Source organism: Anopheles maculipalpis, chromosome 3RL (assembly GCF_943734695.1).
Source record: "Anopheles maculipalpis chromosome 3RL, idAnoMacuDA_375_x, whole genome shotgun sequence".
Taxonomy (NCBI): domain Eukaryota; kingdom Metazoa; phylum Arthropoda; class Insecta; order Diptera; family Culicidae; genus Anopheles; species Anopheles maculipalpis.
This window is the reverse complement of record NC_064872.1, coordinates 35,811,038-35,826,147: the sequence shown is the minus strand read 5'-3', so window position 1 is coordinate 35,826,147 and position 15,110 is coordinate 35,811,038. Positions and strand designations below refer to the sequence as shown.

The window sequence follows — 15,110 nt, the reverse complement described above, 5'->3', positions numbered from 1 at the left end:
ATCAATCCACCGAGGCATCGGCAATCTAGCCGACGGCCCTAAACCTTGACCAGTATCTAGAAGGTCTGCAGTGGGCCTTATCCCCGAGCGAGAATCCTTTATAAGAATGTTTCATCTCCGCATTGTTCGCACGCAGAGCCAATGAAAGCTCTTAGCAACAACTGCTCAACTGATACGCTTCTGCCCAGTCGGGTTCTATCAGGGTCAGAGCTTGCGGTAAGCAGGTATGTTGTCTGTGCTGCATTGATCGTCAATCAAAATCTTTCAAACTCTCGTAAACTGTCACAGTTGTCCATCCGATGTAGTTGATGTCATCCACGAAGCTAAGGATTTGGAGTCTTGTCCGAGTCCCCGAAGCGATTCAAACGATTCTAATAGCATGTTTGACACTCTCACCTTGCATAGAATAACGTAGGCCGCCTTGAAATCGATAAAGAGGCCTGGGTGCCTTTATAGTGCCGCCGGTATGTCTGGAGGATCTCCCGTAGATTAGAGATTTGGTTGATGGTCAATCAACATCCATCAAATTCAGCTTGGTAGCTTCTGATGTAATATGTAGCAAGAGGCGCAAGCCTGCCAAAGAGCTAGCGGGGCAGGATCTTATAGGCAATAATGTGGTGACCCGGAAGTTATCATTACGTGAATGACATCCACTTTGCATTCACCTGGTAGTTTTTTCTGGTCCGATCTCCTTATAATCATCAGATTCTTGAAAACGGCATACATTTCCAGCACGCTCGGTGTCGCTGCTTACTGATTTGTTGCATTTCTGTTGTCTGATGGCACTGATGACTTCGTCCAAGGATGGCAAGAGCACTTCGTCATTGTCATGGTGGCTATTGTAGTGCTACTCTCATCTATCTTATGTGTCTGGTACGGTATCTCTTGCATCTACTCCACTTCAGGTGTATGTACAAGAAAGGTGCACTGATCCATGAATCCAAGATTCACAACGATAAATTCAGCAGATGATCCAACCTAAATTTTTTCATCGGATCATGGGCGAACGGAAGACCACGGCTTCTCGAAATCAATCGGTAACGATGTAATGTTTTCTTCTATCGGATGCAAGTCTAGCGTGCGATCAGGACAGGGCTTTGTTTTCTTTTAGAGACCGGATTGTAGAAATCTCCGACCCGCAGCTTGGTTTATTATACATTTCTTTAAATCGTGAAAATGGTTCATATCTTTGTGTACCGTTACTAGTGCTGATCGACCGATCAGAGTTTGAGTATCATATGAGTGCGTCTTACATAATAAGAGGATATTTTTGTTATGTTGTGTTGCTTCTTCACCCATCCCTCCACGACCAACCTTCCCTTCCTATTCCCCATTTCTACTCACTGTAGCTGTTGCTGGAACACTACCGGCAGACTTGAATGAAATTCGATTTCAATCCGAGCAAAAGACCATACCCCGGTAGGGATGCCCATTTGATGCAGTTGATCTCCAGGTAGTCTTCCGGATCGAGTGGTAGACACAGTCTAATTCCTACACGATCTGCAAAACAAAAAACAAAAACAAAAACGGAACCAGAATGGTCACTATCAATTGTGTTTCGTGCCAAGCACTCCACTCAACGTACCGTTCTGCGACACTGTTTCGATATCCAAACCTTCGGTCGTATCGTTCGGAACGTTCAACCCGACGCCTATCCGCCAGCGAGTCTCCTTATCGAGAATGTATGCGTATTTGAGGTTTCGGCGGCACCGCAAACCAACGGCAACGTACCGACCGGATGGTGAGAAGGAAAGTGATACGAAGCTGGCAGTAAACTTGAATGCATAGATCAATTCGCCAAAGTTGTCCCGTCGAAGGCTTCTAATTTCTGTGTAAGAAAAAAGTAAAACATTCAACGAAATGAAAGGAAACCAAAATCGGTTTTAAATTTTCAATTTTAACTTACCCATTTCATTCACGGAGCGAAACCGTACGGAAGCGATAAACTGTTCGCACTGTGAGATGGCAACGTTCGAATCGTTGTTGATCAGACAGATAGTTATCACATTTTTCCAATCTGAAAACCAGATAAATGACCATTTAAGGAAAACGGAAAACAGCAAACATTCGTGCCTCTGTTATTGTACATACCTTCCTTAAAATCAGGTAAATCATCCACATCGCCCTGGAACGATTCTAGGTCCCAAGCTTGCAAGATGCAGTGTTTTTCAGGCGACAAAGGTGCTCCGTACAGCTGGGAAATATAGTCCCAAGTATCTGGTAGTTCTGACGGGGCGAGAGTATACAGCATACGACACACTTTGCGCAGCAGTTCACCCACCAGGCTGAGATCGAATACATATCTACGAGAGAGAAAAAAAAGATTCGCTTAAGATAACGATGGTCGAAAGTTCGAGTCGAGCAATTCGTGCTTACTTTATGTAGCTTCTATGGCCTTGGCAAATGTAATTTTGGCATATGTTTCTGAAGTAGATCAATGGTTGTGTTAAGAGCACAGCCCCCGGAGACCACAACCGCTGACTGATTACGGGCGTGATACAGAGGGATGTGTTGCACGTGTTGTGCGAAAGCAGACGACCCTCCAGCGCATCTATCTTCCGGATCAACGACATGAGTGTGAGGTTGAGATTTGACTTCTGTAAAACAAATGATAGCTTTAGAATCAGTCTGGGTTGAAAAGGATGATTCATTCGCTGGGAACATTCTTACCGTACACTTATCCGCAGGACCAACCGTCGGACAGCATCGTACTTCACCCCGCTTTCGGTTAATCGTTTGCAGCAGATGTATCCAGATAAGGCACTGCTTATTCATTTCCAGCTGTAGCAGATAGTCAACATGCGTTGACAGCGTTAGCTCGAGCTTATCCAACATTAGGCTAACGCTGCGCAGGAATGAAACCATCAGATACTCCGGTTCAACCTCTTCCACGTTTTTGCCCACGCCCGCCATCAGATGGGTTCGCGTTTGCGTTATCCCGGTAATTAGTCGCAAATCCTGCGTTACGTGCAGGAACCGACACTTGCAATCGCTGTACATGCCGGTCGTGTACGTGGTGTTGTTGTTCCAATCCCAAAAGATGACTTCGTTCATGCTGGTTAGCAGCAGATAGTTCAGCGTCGGATGAAAGCACAACGAGCCGATCGGTTCCGGTTCGTTCAGTGTGCCCGCAAGCCGATTGTCCACGTACACCGATACGGCACCACCGAGCGTACCGAACGCGATAATGTTCTCGTTTGTTGGGTGGAATGCCAGCGTCCAGACGGATCGATCGCCAGTGGGATATTTTGCTGGAAAGCAAACAAATCATTAAAGGGAAATGCTTTAATTTTAATTCCCCGGTCTACGGGAAATTTAAAACTGGTGAAATCGATGAGAAAAATAAATCTTAAAATTGCGATTTCAGTTCCTTCTCCTTTGACCCGTGAGTGTAGGTTGTGTACGCGCCAGGTTCTCAAAAAGCGATCTCAAAGCCAGATTGATCCTGAAATCTCTTGAGTCGCGCGGCCTTAAAGTTTTCGGCAATCCCGCCCCTTTCAGCCGAAACCTTTTTGAAATCTCGAATCGTGTGCCGTGGGTTTAAGCCTTTACCTACTTACCAACTTTTTGCATCGATGTCGTTTTAAACACATTAACACTTCTGTTGGTCTGCACGGTGGCCGTCAGGCGTCTGGGGAAAGTGAATAGAATATGATATAAGCGAACAGGCCCACCGAATCTCCGTGACATACATACCCATTATGGCTTTGTTCGATATTAAACACGGACTCCGTCTCGCTGGCCAGATCATCGATTGGCTAGATGATATAAAGAAACCCGGAGAAGCAATTAAAAGCGGTTCCAACTTCACTATCTTCCATTGCTTTTTACCTCACAGAGATTACTCGTTTTCAATCGCTCAAGTAATCCTAGCTCGGCCAACTCAATCGCAAGCTGGCGAAACGTTTGCTCGCCACAGCCAGCGCTGATGAGCGTCGTTGTTGGCGCCATTATCGACCCAATCCGTCGTATCCGTCGCGTCCGGTAGCCTCGTTCACGGTTGTCCAGCTGAAACACAATATTACGATCGATTTTTTGCATCTTTTCGTCCGACGTTATTATTGCTGTTGGCGATGGTAAGGGTGGCGTGATTACGGTCGGCTGTACCATCATTAATCTTCTCCCCTTGATTTATTGGTTTCTGATCGAACTGCGATTGGGGAGGAAGTATGAACCGGAAGTAACACCCATTCCTCCCGCCGTGGGAGAGCACCAGCAGCTGTTTTTCTTTTTGTGCTACTGAAGCAAGCGGATTTTCTTTTCAGTATCCTTGCGGCTCAACACTGGAAAAAAGTGTAAACAAAGCCGCGTCCCGTTTATCAACTGACAACACGTCAAAAAGGGCGCTATTTGCACAATCTGAACCGCCGCTGCTGTAGCTGTCATTTCGTTTTCGCGGCAAATTTAACAAAGCGGTTTGCATAACTTTTATTTTTTTTGCTGGTTGTTCAGGTGCATTTATTTCCGTTCATTCTAATTTTGCATATAAAAAAAGAATTTGAATCATTCTAAAGAGTCTCTGGAAGATATTTTTGAAAGTACATCGCCAATATTATTTTCTTCATTGCTGCGCTGTGAGATGTCACTGTTTCGTGCCGGGGTATCTTCGTACTCGCAAGCCATTTTCGGTACTCGCACAATCGGACAGTACCAATTGTTTCCCCTTTCCATACCCCATCCACTGTAATAACAACGAAACTGTTCTCCATCGTTGAATGTACAGAGTCCAGGCCACGTTTCCGATTGCCAGTACTGCATGCCTTGTTCCTTCCGTTCGCACCAACGCTCGGCTCGTTCCTGCAGCAACTCCTGGCTATAACCGGTCCCGAAAAAATACATTCCCGAAAGGCACCGGACAAGTGAAATGTTTGTCTCCGAGCCATCGATGTGGCAATCGCGATGAGAGCTGATTTTACATATTATTGCACGCAATAAATTTTTCTCCACACCGTAGAATTTCTTTACAATATGTGGAACCGATGCTTCCAAATTGCCGCGCAAAAATATTCGTAACCCTTCGCTAGCTTCTAGCTGCTCTAGGGAAGTGTCTGGTAGTTCTTGCCACGGTTTGGTGCGTGGATTTTCACACACCCAATACTTTCGACTGTTTAGTCGTGTTTCAAGCTGTATGCGTTCGAGTCGAATGCGCAGCATTGATGCAGTAGACTGTACGGACGAGCGTGAAGAGGCGCAAGGATCGGTTAGCATCGCGGAGAAAGACTCTTCCGATGAGCCTGCGGAGGAAATACATGGCAAACGCTCAATCAACACGGTAAGCAGGGAAGCAATGTCGAGACGACAGTATTGCTCTTCAATTTCTTTATCCACCAGCTGCAGTTTTGCGAGTAGTTCATTCACCATCGTTTGTGCCAAATTTTCCAATGACTCAGCCGTCAGCTTTGGCAAAATGCTTAGCGACCTTGTTTGATGTAGAGTCTTTTCGAGTACCGTGTCAATGATGTCGGTTATAATTTCCGGATGCTTTCCTATCACACCCTGATACTGGCAATATTCAACACTTTTGTCGCGAAGATTCGCCTCCAGTACGTAATAAGCACTAGTCATCGTTCTCACAATGCCCCAGAACTCACACGACGTAGCATTTGGATTATTGCGAAGGGTTTGCGCAATTTGTGCGCTGATAAAGTAATCATATCCGCGCGGGAGATCCAAGCCCATCGTATTTAAACCATTTTGAACGAAGAGACGAAGCTTCGAATGATAGCAAACATTTTCGTTTTCAACCGCCGCTAAAGCGGTCAGAGTTTTTTTAGCCAATAGTGCTTGCTTCTGCACTGTACAATCGTTCTTTTTGTGCTGCTCGAAAGAATGCAAGAATCGGCGGTCCGGAGAAAGGAAATCGATTTTGGATAATCGGCAATACTCTTCAAAATGATCAACTGCGTCAGGTGGTGTTGTATCGAGTAAATTAGAGACTAAACGTGTCAGCAAATCATATCTGTAAGCAGAAGAAATAGTACAGGAAGAGATAATCTCAAAAATATATTCCATATTACACGAATACCTACAAATTATCGCCATTTCTTCCGACCTGCCGACGCAAAAGCGCTTTGCAGTTGGAAAGATTGTTTTCCAGTGAATATTTTTGTTTCTTTTTGATAGACTTCAGCAATTCCTTTTCGGAGCGATAAGGTTCGCGGGAAACAAAGTCTCGACACTCCATGTTTAAAATATTTAATTTCAAAATTCGTCCCAAGGCTAATTTGCAAAAAATATGACTGGAGGAAATCACTGTTTGCTTGGTGATTGGAAATTGACGTTGAATATGCGAATATACGATCTGTTTGATGTTTGAAAAATTCTTTTTTTTATGTGTATCCCACACATGAAATGGTAGCTCAAATATATTGTGTAAATTTAATTTAAAATGCAAATAATTATTTAATTTAATTGTGCTATAATTTGGAACGAAATCCCGTTCCTCAATTGTCAAAGGAAACGTCAAACGCGCGGTTTCGGCGAAATTATCCCTTTTCGCCCGACACGAGCGAAAAGAGCCACCTGTATTTCGCCATTTCTCGCACCTATCCCCACCCCTCGCGCCTAAAAGCTGCTTGCCGACCGCTTCTTGCTGCAAATCTGACAATATGGCGACCTTTCGCTTGGTTTATAAAAATCCAATTCAGCACGTGTATAAAAGTGCCAAACTTCAATCGTGAAAACGTACGTGTAAAACGGGTGAAATTGGGTCGAAAAGTGTAGCAAAAGTGAGAGGAAACCAGCGCCAATCGGCAGCAATACGAATACGAACGAAATATCGGTGATTTAAGCGTTAAAATCGCAATTGTAAGATTATGCCTCCCAACGAAACGGGGCGGGCGAGCAAGCGCCGCGAAGGCACCATGCAAACGCGGCGCTGTCATTGCGCCTGGTCTTTCCGTGTTTCTGGAAGACGGCTAACTGCTCCCATCCTCTCCCGCACACGTTTGGACTTCGGCGGAATCGTAGATTTCGGATCACATTTTAAGGCGGCTAGAAAGCGGTGCATTAAACTTTTGGCGGATGTATCGTTATCGGCAACTACGTGCCCAACCCCGCCGTACAATCGAATCGCTTGCGAATAATGTGACTTTTTATTCTAGCTTCCAGCGCCTGCCTTCCAATAGGGCGCAGTTGCAGTGCGCACTGGTGGGAGAATGGTCCAAATGCATGAAATATATACGTACCGAGAAATAATTCTTTGGTGCTATGCAGGGGTAGCGTACAAGCAGCGGTAACAGGTTTTAAGGCTGTTTGTTAAGAATTTGTCCGCCTTTCACAAAAGAACAAATGAGCTACGGCCTATTGTGCATCAGCTCACACGGTTCAATATCATCACGCACGATCATCGTGTTTTCCTTTGTTACATATCGCGATTGTCCTTTGGGCTTTGGGAATGAGACAAGCTGATGATGATACGGCCGAACGCTAATTTTAGCGCTTTTCACGATCGCGTATTGCCCACCAGCTTGATTTGATAATGACATTAGAAATTACTCGTTGCAAGCCTTCGTAGTCGACGGCCATTGAAGTGACAACGGTGCACCACCAACAAGAAGGCAGCAGGATACATCCTCAGCAAATTGTGTCTCAGAAACATAACTCAAATACGTTAATAAACAAAAAAAGTGCTGTTTAAACGATGTCGTAGACAACGGGAGTCCAGAAAGAGCAACGGCAGCATACCGACCCCGTTTCGATGGAACGAACAGCATTTTGTGAGGTTAGGTTTTGCTGGATGGTACAATCAGCGCTGGTAGCAGAAGCGAGACAGAACAATAGACCCGTGGTGCAGTGTAAAACAGAGAACAAACGATGGAAAGTTACGATTCATTCGAGTCGGATGGCTTTGTTTCTGGTCCGGGGGGAGAATAGAGCCTCTCCATGCTGGTGCAGTCATCATCGTTGATTTTTTTATGTACCGTTATCGAGGAATTACTGGTGCATATGTTGTGTACCGTACTGTAGTTTAACATATTGTAGAGTTTTGTTTTTGGGAAGGTTGGATTATTTCGGAGCGAACGTTAAGTCACCGTTTTCGAGGTCATTGTCATCACCAGCAGCAGAGTAGTACTGTGTGGCGGAGACGAGGCTTTTCGATACAGTAATTTTTTAACCAGCTAGACAAGTATATTCTTTCTTGACAATAATGGTAGTATGGTTACAAGAGACTGCAGATGTAACTATCATATAGCCTCAACTGGCAGAAATGCATTGTATCAAGCGCTAGTTTATATCTTTTTATAACGGATTCCCCAGTTTATTTTTCTAGTGGAAATAGTTCCTTGGAATAGGATTCATTTCGGTCACGTTGCTAGGCAAGGCAGGCCGATAAAGCATCACTGCAGTGTAAGGAGGTCCGGGTTAGTCATCGTCGTTTCCATTGGTCAGATGGAAGAAATGTACAATAGTGACCGCATTTCCCGTATGTTTGGCTTGTGACTCATACATATTCAAGCAGATAGTGCTTTTGGTATGCCAGTTCACGAATATTTTTTTCTAGCACATCGAACTGGAAAAATAATTTGCAAAATTGTGAAAACTTTGTTCGTGTGTTACTAAAAATCATCACGGGGAATAATCTTTGAGCACGACGAAGAAACCAGGCCTGGTCATGTAAAGAAGCGAAACGAAAGATGTAGAAAAGAACGAGCAAAAGAGATAGAGATTGTGCTACAAAAGTGACAGCTAGTGAGGTATATAGACGGATGTTGGTTCCCCGGCCGGTATTTTGATACGACAAACCCGTAGTGCGAAAGAGAAAGCAGGTGTTCTCGATCCATTTCAATGGAGCAATGCATCTCTTTTTTGCTCTTTCTCACTCTCTCTCTCTCTTGCACTCTTTCGCTCTGGTTTGAGTCATGGTAGAAAAGCTATTCCGTATCTTCGTGGCTTTGCCATGCTTAGACAACTTTGACAGAACGAAGTTAACAGCACGCGAAAAGAGATTTTGTAATAGTTTTCTTGTTGTAAAAAAGGTATTTTAAACACACGCAGTCAAGTTTGTGTACAACTCTCGGTGGGTGTAATGAATATTTCTTTTTAGATAAAGAAATTAAACATCCCACTAGTGCAAAGAATTGCGTGTTGATGTGCAATTTTGATAACTTTTGAAATGGAATTCGACGATTCCCCGTCTCGGTGACGCGAAATACGGATATAGCTAAGGGTGTAAATGTAATGTAAATCTACGAAGAATATTGTCATTACTGATGAATTAGAAGCAATTGAAAATTTAGTGATTTTATCCATAGCAGCAAGAGACAGCTCCTCTGTGCGCTTACTCATTCGAACCACGGTACAATAAATAATACGTCATCATGAGCGGCGGACGCGTAGTTTGTGCTGCATGGAGTCAACGCCGCTTCCAGAAATGTGTGACGATTGAAGCTTTGCTGAACATGAAAAATAATAAACCTTAAAGCATCTTTAACATAACTTCGAACCTATGTAGGGGGATGAGGTTGGATCATCATCATCATTAAATTTCTCTTGATTTGCACATTTGCAAAACAAATCAAGCAGAGAGGAAAGGCACAATGGCGATTTACAACACCTTAGGTTTTACTATTGTCAAGGTCGATGTATTCATTGATGGTGTCCTTTAAGCCGTTACAACTCCCTGACTGTGCTAAATATGAGTAGAATGTCTCAAACGTGGATTATAAATGAAATATACAGTCATCCCATGCGCTGTAAAGGAGGCTAAACGTGGGCCGGTGCTTTCTCTTTCACGCAATCTTCAAGTTTCTACATTTTAATGATTGTGCGTTTGAAGGACATTAATTTGCTGTGGCAAGCAAAACCAAAACACATAAAATCGTGCACAACTTAGTAGCCAAAGAAAACTGTACCGGTGAATTGTTAAAAAGTGTCACCTATACTTTTGAGAATTGGCACTTTTCGTTTGGATAAAATTGGAAAACAAATTAGTTGGCAAACGTAAGGCACAGACACAGATAACATAAAGTGTAATAGTGAAAAAGACTGTGTAAAAAGTTATGGAACGTTTTTATAGGAAAAGAAATTAAATCGTAAATGGAGGGAGGGAGAGAGCAACAATCGTAACCGAATTACTAAATAAAATCGATCTTTTCTTTTTCGGAACCATCGGGCACCCTTGCTGTTGAAAACGGAATGAATGCAGATGGATGATAACCGCCAGGAGCAACAATCGCACGATGGACCCGCCGGTATGAACCCAGACGGCGTTATCGAGTCGAACTGGAACGAGTCGTATGACAACTTCGACCAGATGGGTCTGCGTGAAGAGCTTCTTCGCGGTATCTACGCATACGGTTTCGAGAAACCGTCTGCGATCCAGCAGCGCGCAATTGTGCCGTGCCTGAAGAGGCGCGATGTCATCGCTCAAGCTCAATCCGGTAAGTTGGTTCGCCGCGTACCGCTGGCGGGCAATGTCTTCTGCGGGAAAACACGTACGTTTATATTTTTGTGGTCACGCAAACAACAACAACATACACACAAGGACGCGCGAGTGGGATTCTGAGCAAAACAGGGATCAACTGGCATTGGAAGGAAAGAACAGGCAATATATTTGTCGGAGTCAAAGCATTTTCTATATTCGTCAATAGTCTATAGTATGGGTATGTGGCTGGGATATGGCTCGCAGACCCTCAAATATTATCGATTTCTAAGCGGGCCAGCATGCTGTGCTGTAATGATGGGAACGTTCTATTTTTCCCGAAACGGAACGGAACGGAAATAGTTTATATGTAGAAAGCAACGTTACGATCCTGGTAGTTTCTTTGAACCTACTTCGACGAAAAAAGAAAAGCATCACCGTGTCTATTCTGTGCAGGAATTGTTTGTCAGTCGAGTCTTCCCCATCTACCCAACAATATCGCGGATCAAGTACCAGTACCACTGGAAAAAAAAACAATTTTCATCTGACTTCTTGGCTTATTAGACTTGCTGATTCCACGTAGTTGGATAGTCAGTCACCACAGGGGAACGGTCTGATTTGACAATACCCAAATAGAACAACTGTTAACAAGCGTTGCTACTTTGAGCGTTGTTCAGGACAGGAAAACATAGATTAGAGTGCATGCTTGGACATTCTCATGGACGGAAAATTTAAGTGCACAAAAACTATTTTGTGATTTTATTCGAACTTAGCTTCAGTCATTCACGTGAAGGAACAGAACAAACCTAACAGGTTCTGACTCGTAACTACTGTGCTGTACTGTTGAATTCGATTGATAAGTTGTCTAGTTGTCCTCATGGTTGGTCTGAAAAGACTTTACGACTCCGAACCGCTTTATTGTTGATGGTTGTGTTCCACGCGTTGTTGTGTGTTGTGTGTTGGTTTGTGGAATTTAAAAGTAAAAGTAAAACGTATGTTTAAACAAAATGTCGCATCATTTTTTGAACACATAGGTAAAATCGTCTTCTTATCCATTCCTTACCTCAAAAAGTGGTGCAATATCAATGATAGTACGCTACTTTGGAAACGTATGTTCCTATAAATAAACATGTTCATACGTTTGTATATGCGTTCTACAATTTCTCTAGATGGTGTAACAAAACACCTTATCATCAGAATTCTCTGGTTCTGGTGCCTTCCTCTCATTCTCTATATTGATGGAAGATTAACAATTTTTGCTTTCATCTTCAAATTACAGGTACTGGAAAGACCGCTACATTTTCGATTGCGATTCTGCAGCTGATCCAGACTGAGATTCAGAATTGCCAGGCGCTGATTCTGGCCCCGACCCGCGAGCTGGCGTCGCAGATCCAAAAGGTCGTGATTTCGCTGGGCGATTTCTTGAAGGCCCAGTGCCACGCCTGTATCGGCGGCACGAACGTCCGCGACGATATGCGCCGCCTGGAGCAGGGCTGCCACATCGTTGTCGGTACGCCCGGTCGTGTTCACGACATGATCTCGCGTGACGTACTGCGCACCGGTGACATCAAGCTGTTCGTCCTCGACGAGGCGGACGAGATGTTGTCGCGTGGTTTTAAGGACCAGATTCAGGACGTGTTCCGGAAGCTGCCGGCGGACGTACAGGTGATCCTGCTGTCCGCTACGATGCCTGCCGATGTGCTGGAAGTTTCCCAGTTCTTCATGCGTAACCCGGTAAAGATTCTTGTAAAGAAGGAGGAACTCACGCTGGAAGGTATTCGGCAGTTCTACGTCGACGTAAAATATGAGGACTGGAAGATTGGCACATTGTGCGATCTTTACGATACGCTGTCGATCACGCAGGCCGTAATATTCTGCAACACCCGTCGCAAGGTCGACCAGCTGACCGAGCAGATGACGGAGAAGACGTTCACCGTGTCGGCTATGCACGGCGACATGGAGCAACGTGATCGTGATCTGATCATGAAACAGTTCCGTACCGGGTCGTCGCGTGTACTGATCACCACGGATCTGCTCGCTCGTGGTATCGACGTTCAGCAGGTCTCGTTAGTTATTAATTATGATCTCCCAACGCTTCGGGAAAATTACATCCATAGGTAAGTGTGTGTGTGGGTGGGTGAATGATGGCCCTCCAAACCATCCTTATTGATTGAAATCGTGCTTTTGTTTCTAGAATCGGACGTGGTGGACGATTCGGTCGTAAGGGAGTTGCTATCAACTTCGTTACCGAGCAAGACAAGCGGGTTCTCGCCGATATCGAGAAGCACTACAACACAACCATCGAAGAAATGCCAGCCAATCTGGCTGATATGATTTAATTGCGGAAGGTTGTATATTTGTTTTCCATCAATAACAAACAGCAAAGAAAACTAGCAGTAACAGAGCAGGCCAGGCCCCAGTGCCGCTGCGCACCGCAAAACAAGTGTTGTCATCTCACTCTGTCTCTCATTCACTCTCACTCTCTCTGTCTCTTCCTTCAACCTGAGTACTGTTATTGTGTGTGTGGTGTAGGGTGGAGGTGTGGTGGCGTTGGTAGTAAATAGTGTGTGTATCACGAAGGAAAGGACCGAACCGGAAGCTAGATTCCAGAGACATTACCTAAAGAAGGGGCGCAGCAAGTAACACGACAGTGAATAGGAGTAGGACATTGTAGAGGATTCGTCAGTGGGGGAGGATTGTCCGTGGGTGGTGGGTAGTTTGGAAAAGTGTGAGGAAAATTCCAACACCATTATTGCACACCTGAAACAGCACCAACTGCAGAAGAACGGTAAGCAGGCCAGGGAAAAGATAGAAGAGGAGGAGGAAGAGGAGAGAGGAAGAAGAATCCGTGAATGATCGAAAAAACACGTCAGCAGAAGAAAATTATTACAAGATTACACAAAAATACAGTCGCAGCAGCAGCAGCAGCGCTCTACGAAACATCAAGAGTAGAGAAGAGAAAAAGAAGGATCACGCTGTGAAGGGAAAAAATAACAGAAGGAAAAGCTAAATCTACTACTTTTATTGCTAATAAAATTATTCAAATCAACAACACAACAAACAGCCCGATATATCGTGGATGTAATAAAATGGACAGAAAATTGAAACTAACATAAAGTGGGTGAATCACACATAGACCAACATTTATCCCCCTCGCCATAAACCGAAACTTGCTTGGCTGGACTGGACTTATGATGGAATAAAACAGCGCAGAACGTGAAGTGTATTTGAGCTTTCCTTCGAAGAAGCTGCCGATGTTCGTTGGTGGTGGCGATTAGGCGTTGCAATGAATTTGGAAATTTCGATTTGCTTCATGTGTTCTGAAAGTCGTCCTTCAGTAATCTGATTTTTTTAGCATTCGGAACCTCGAGATGTCTTGTCCTATCCCCGCAGCTGGTACTAGTTAGTCGTGGGAAAGACTGACCAACCTATACCACATTCTGGACCATCGGGAACGTGTCAAAAAAAATATGACTCGCTGGTTTTGCTAGGATTCCATTCGATGAAACAACGGAGGGAGGAATTGCTGCAAATAACCAGTTATACTAGTAAGCGGGCGGGATGATTATTATGGATCATACTACTCTTTCTATCGACTTGGAGCTATGTTCGTTCCTACAGGAATCGAGTTTTATTCATGCGAGCTATAATTTCGCATCGACCAGTAAGTGCAGCAAAATCATATGGTCATCCCGAACACATTGCACCTGCAAGTGGACCCGGACTTACGACTCTTTCTCGCATATGCTTTACTGTTCCGGATCCCTTTGGATGGTTCTGATCCGGGAGGGCATCACTACTGGTCATGTCATGAAAATGGTAACGAACGAACCAGCCCGTAAAATCCTTTAAGGCTGTCCACACCAGACAAAGGAGGCGGTATGACCCAACAGAGATGGAGTGACGATGGCGTTGATGCGTCCGCTAGAATGACGGCCCTAGACCTTTATCGGGTTTCAGGATTTCAGCAGAGCAGAACCGACACCATGAAGCAGTTTTAACGCCTGATAAGTGACAGAGGCTGATATTCTTCTGAGCGGCCGCCTGGGGCCCCGAGCTGAAGCCCAAAACGAATTGGTTGTTGTAAATACTGGTGGATCTGGTGGATGGAGCCCAAATTCCTACTTCGAGAGAATCTCCCCTACTCCGGCTTTTATTCGCCTTTGTTCTCCGATCACAGGATGTTCAATTACAGGCCCCGAACGCCATTTCCGCTTTGGACCTCAGAAGGGTTCCATGCGCCTCTGATAAGAAAGAAAGCAAGCTACACAATTGTACTCGTTGGAAGTGATAAATCTTCAACGTTACATTTGAATATCCGTTACATCTCTTGTTACTGGCCATAATACACACAAGATGGCGCTGTTCAGTGTAAACTCTGTTGTACACTTCCGGTGAGTCACGTTCCGATACGATTGCAAAACGAGGTTGGGCGATATCAATCGTGTTGACAGTTTTGCAGTGAAATAATTGAGATTGTGTCAATAAAGTATTCGGTAAATTCTACGTATTTTGATCTAGCATTATTGTTGATGTGTTTTGAAAGCGGCAAAACAATTTACATCTTTACCGGACTTGTAAAGAACATCATTGAATGAAGTATTTTTTTTGCTGGAACATTTTCAGATGAGTTAAAACTTTCAAAACGAGTTTGAGGTGCTCAATAATGTGTCAAACTATCTCTAGATAATTTTTTACTCGGCTTGGTGTAATCTTTGTACCGATTTGCTTTGTAAACTGTCATTCC

At 44.3% G+C, this 15,110-nt stretch overlaps 3 protein-coding genes across 3 annotated transcripts; 1 reads left to right on the top strand and 2 right to left on the bottom strand.

The window, feature by feature from the left end:
• Positions 1 to 1,359: 1,359 nt before the first annotated feature.
• LOC126564309 (uncharacterized) lies at positions 1,360 to 4,113 on the bottom strand. Its single transcript, XM_050221311.1, has 9 exons — positions 3,832 to 4,113; positions 3,697 to 3,758; positions 3,561 to 3,631; positions 2,671 to 3,251; positions 2,377 to 2,597; positions 2,092 to 2,303; positions 1,907 to 2,017; positions 1,586 to 1,828; positions 1,360 to 1,500 (listed from the first exon to the last, which is right to left on the bottom strand). The coding sequence occupies exons 1-9, from the start codon at positions 4,111 to 4,113 to the stop codon at positions 1,364 to 1,366; spliced, it is 1,920 nt and encodes a 639-aa protein (XP_050077268.1). The 3' UTR covers positions 1,360 to 1,363.
• Positions 4,114 to 4,503: 390 nt separating this feature from the next.
• Positions 4,504 to 6,184, bottom strand: LOC126564492 (uncharacterized). The gene is made up of 2 exons (XM_050221554.1): positions 6,030 to 6,184; positions 4,504 to 5,959 (listed from the first exon to the last, which is right to left on the bottom strand). Exons 1-2 carry the CDS (start codon positions 6,182 to 6,184, stop codon positions 4,504 to 4,506), a joined length of 1,611 nt encoding a protein of 536 aa, XP_050077511.1.
• Positions 6,185 to 6,554: 370 nt separating this feature from the next.
• Positions 6,555 to 12,711, top strand: LOC126564787 (eukaryotic initiation factor 4A). Its single transcript, XM_050221893.1, has 4 exons — positions 6,555 to 6,684; positions 10,148 to 10,382; positions 11,643 to 12,480; positions 12,558 to 12,711. Exons 2-4 carry the CDS (start codon positions 10,148 to 10,150, stop codon positions 12,700 to 12,702), a joined length of 1,218 nt encoding a protein of 405 aa, XP_050077850.1. The 5' UTR covers positions 6,555 to 6,684; the 3' UTR covers positions 12,703 to 12,711.
• Positions 12,712 to 15,110: the final 2,399 nt, after the last annotated feature.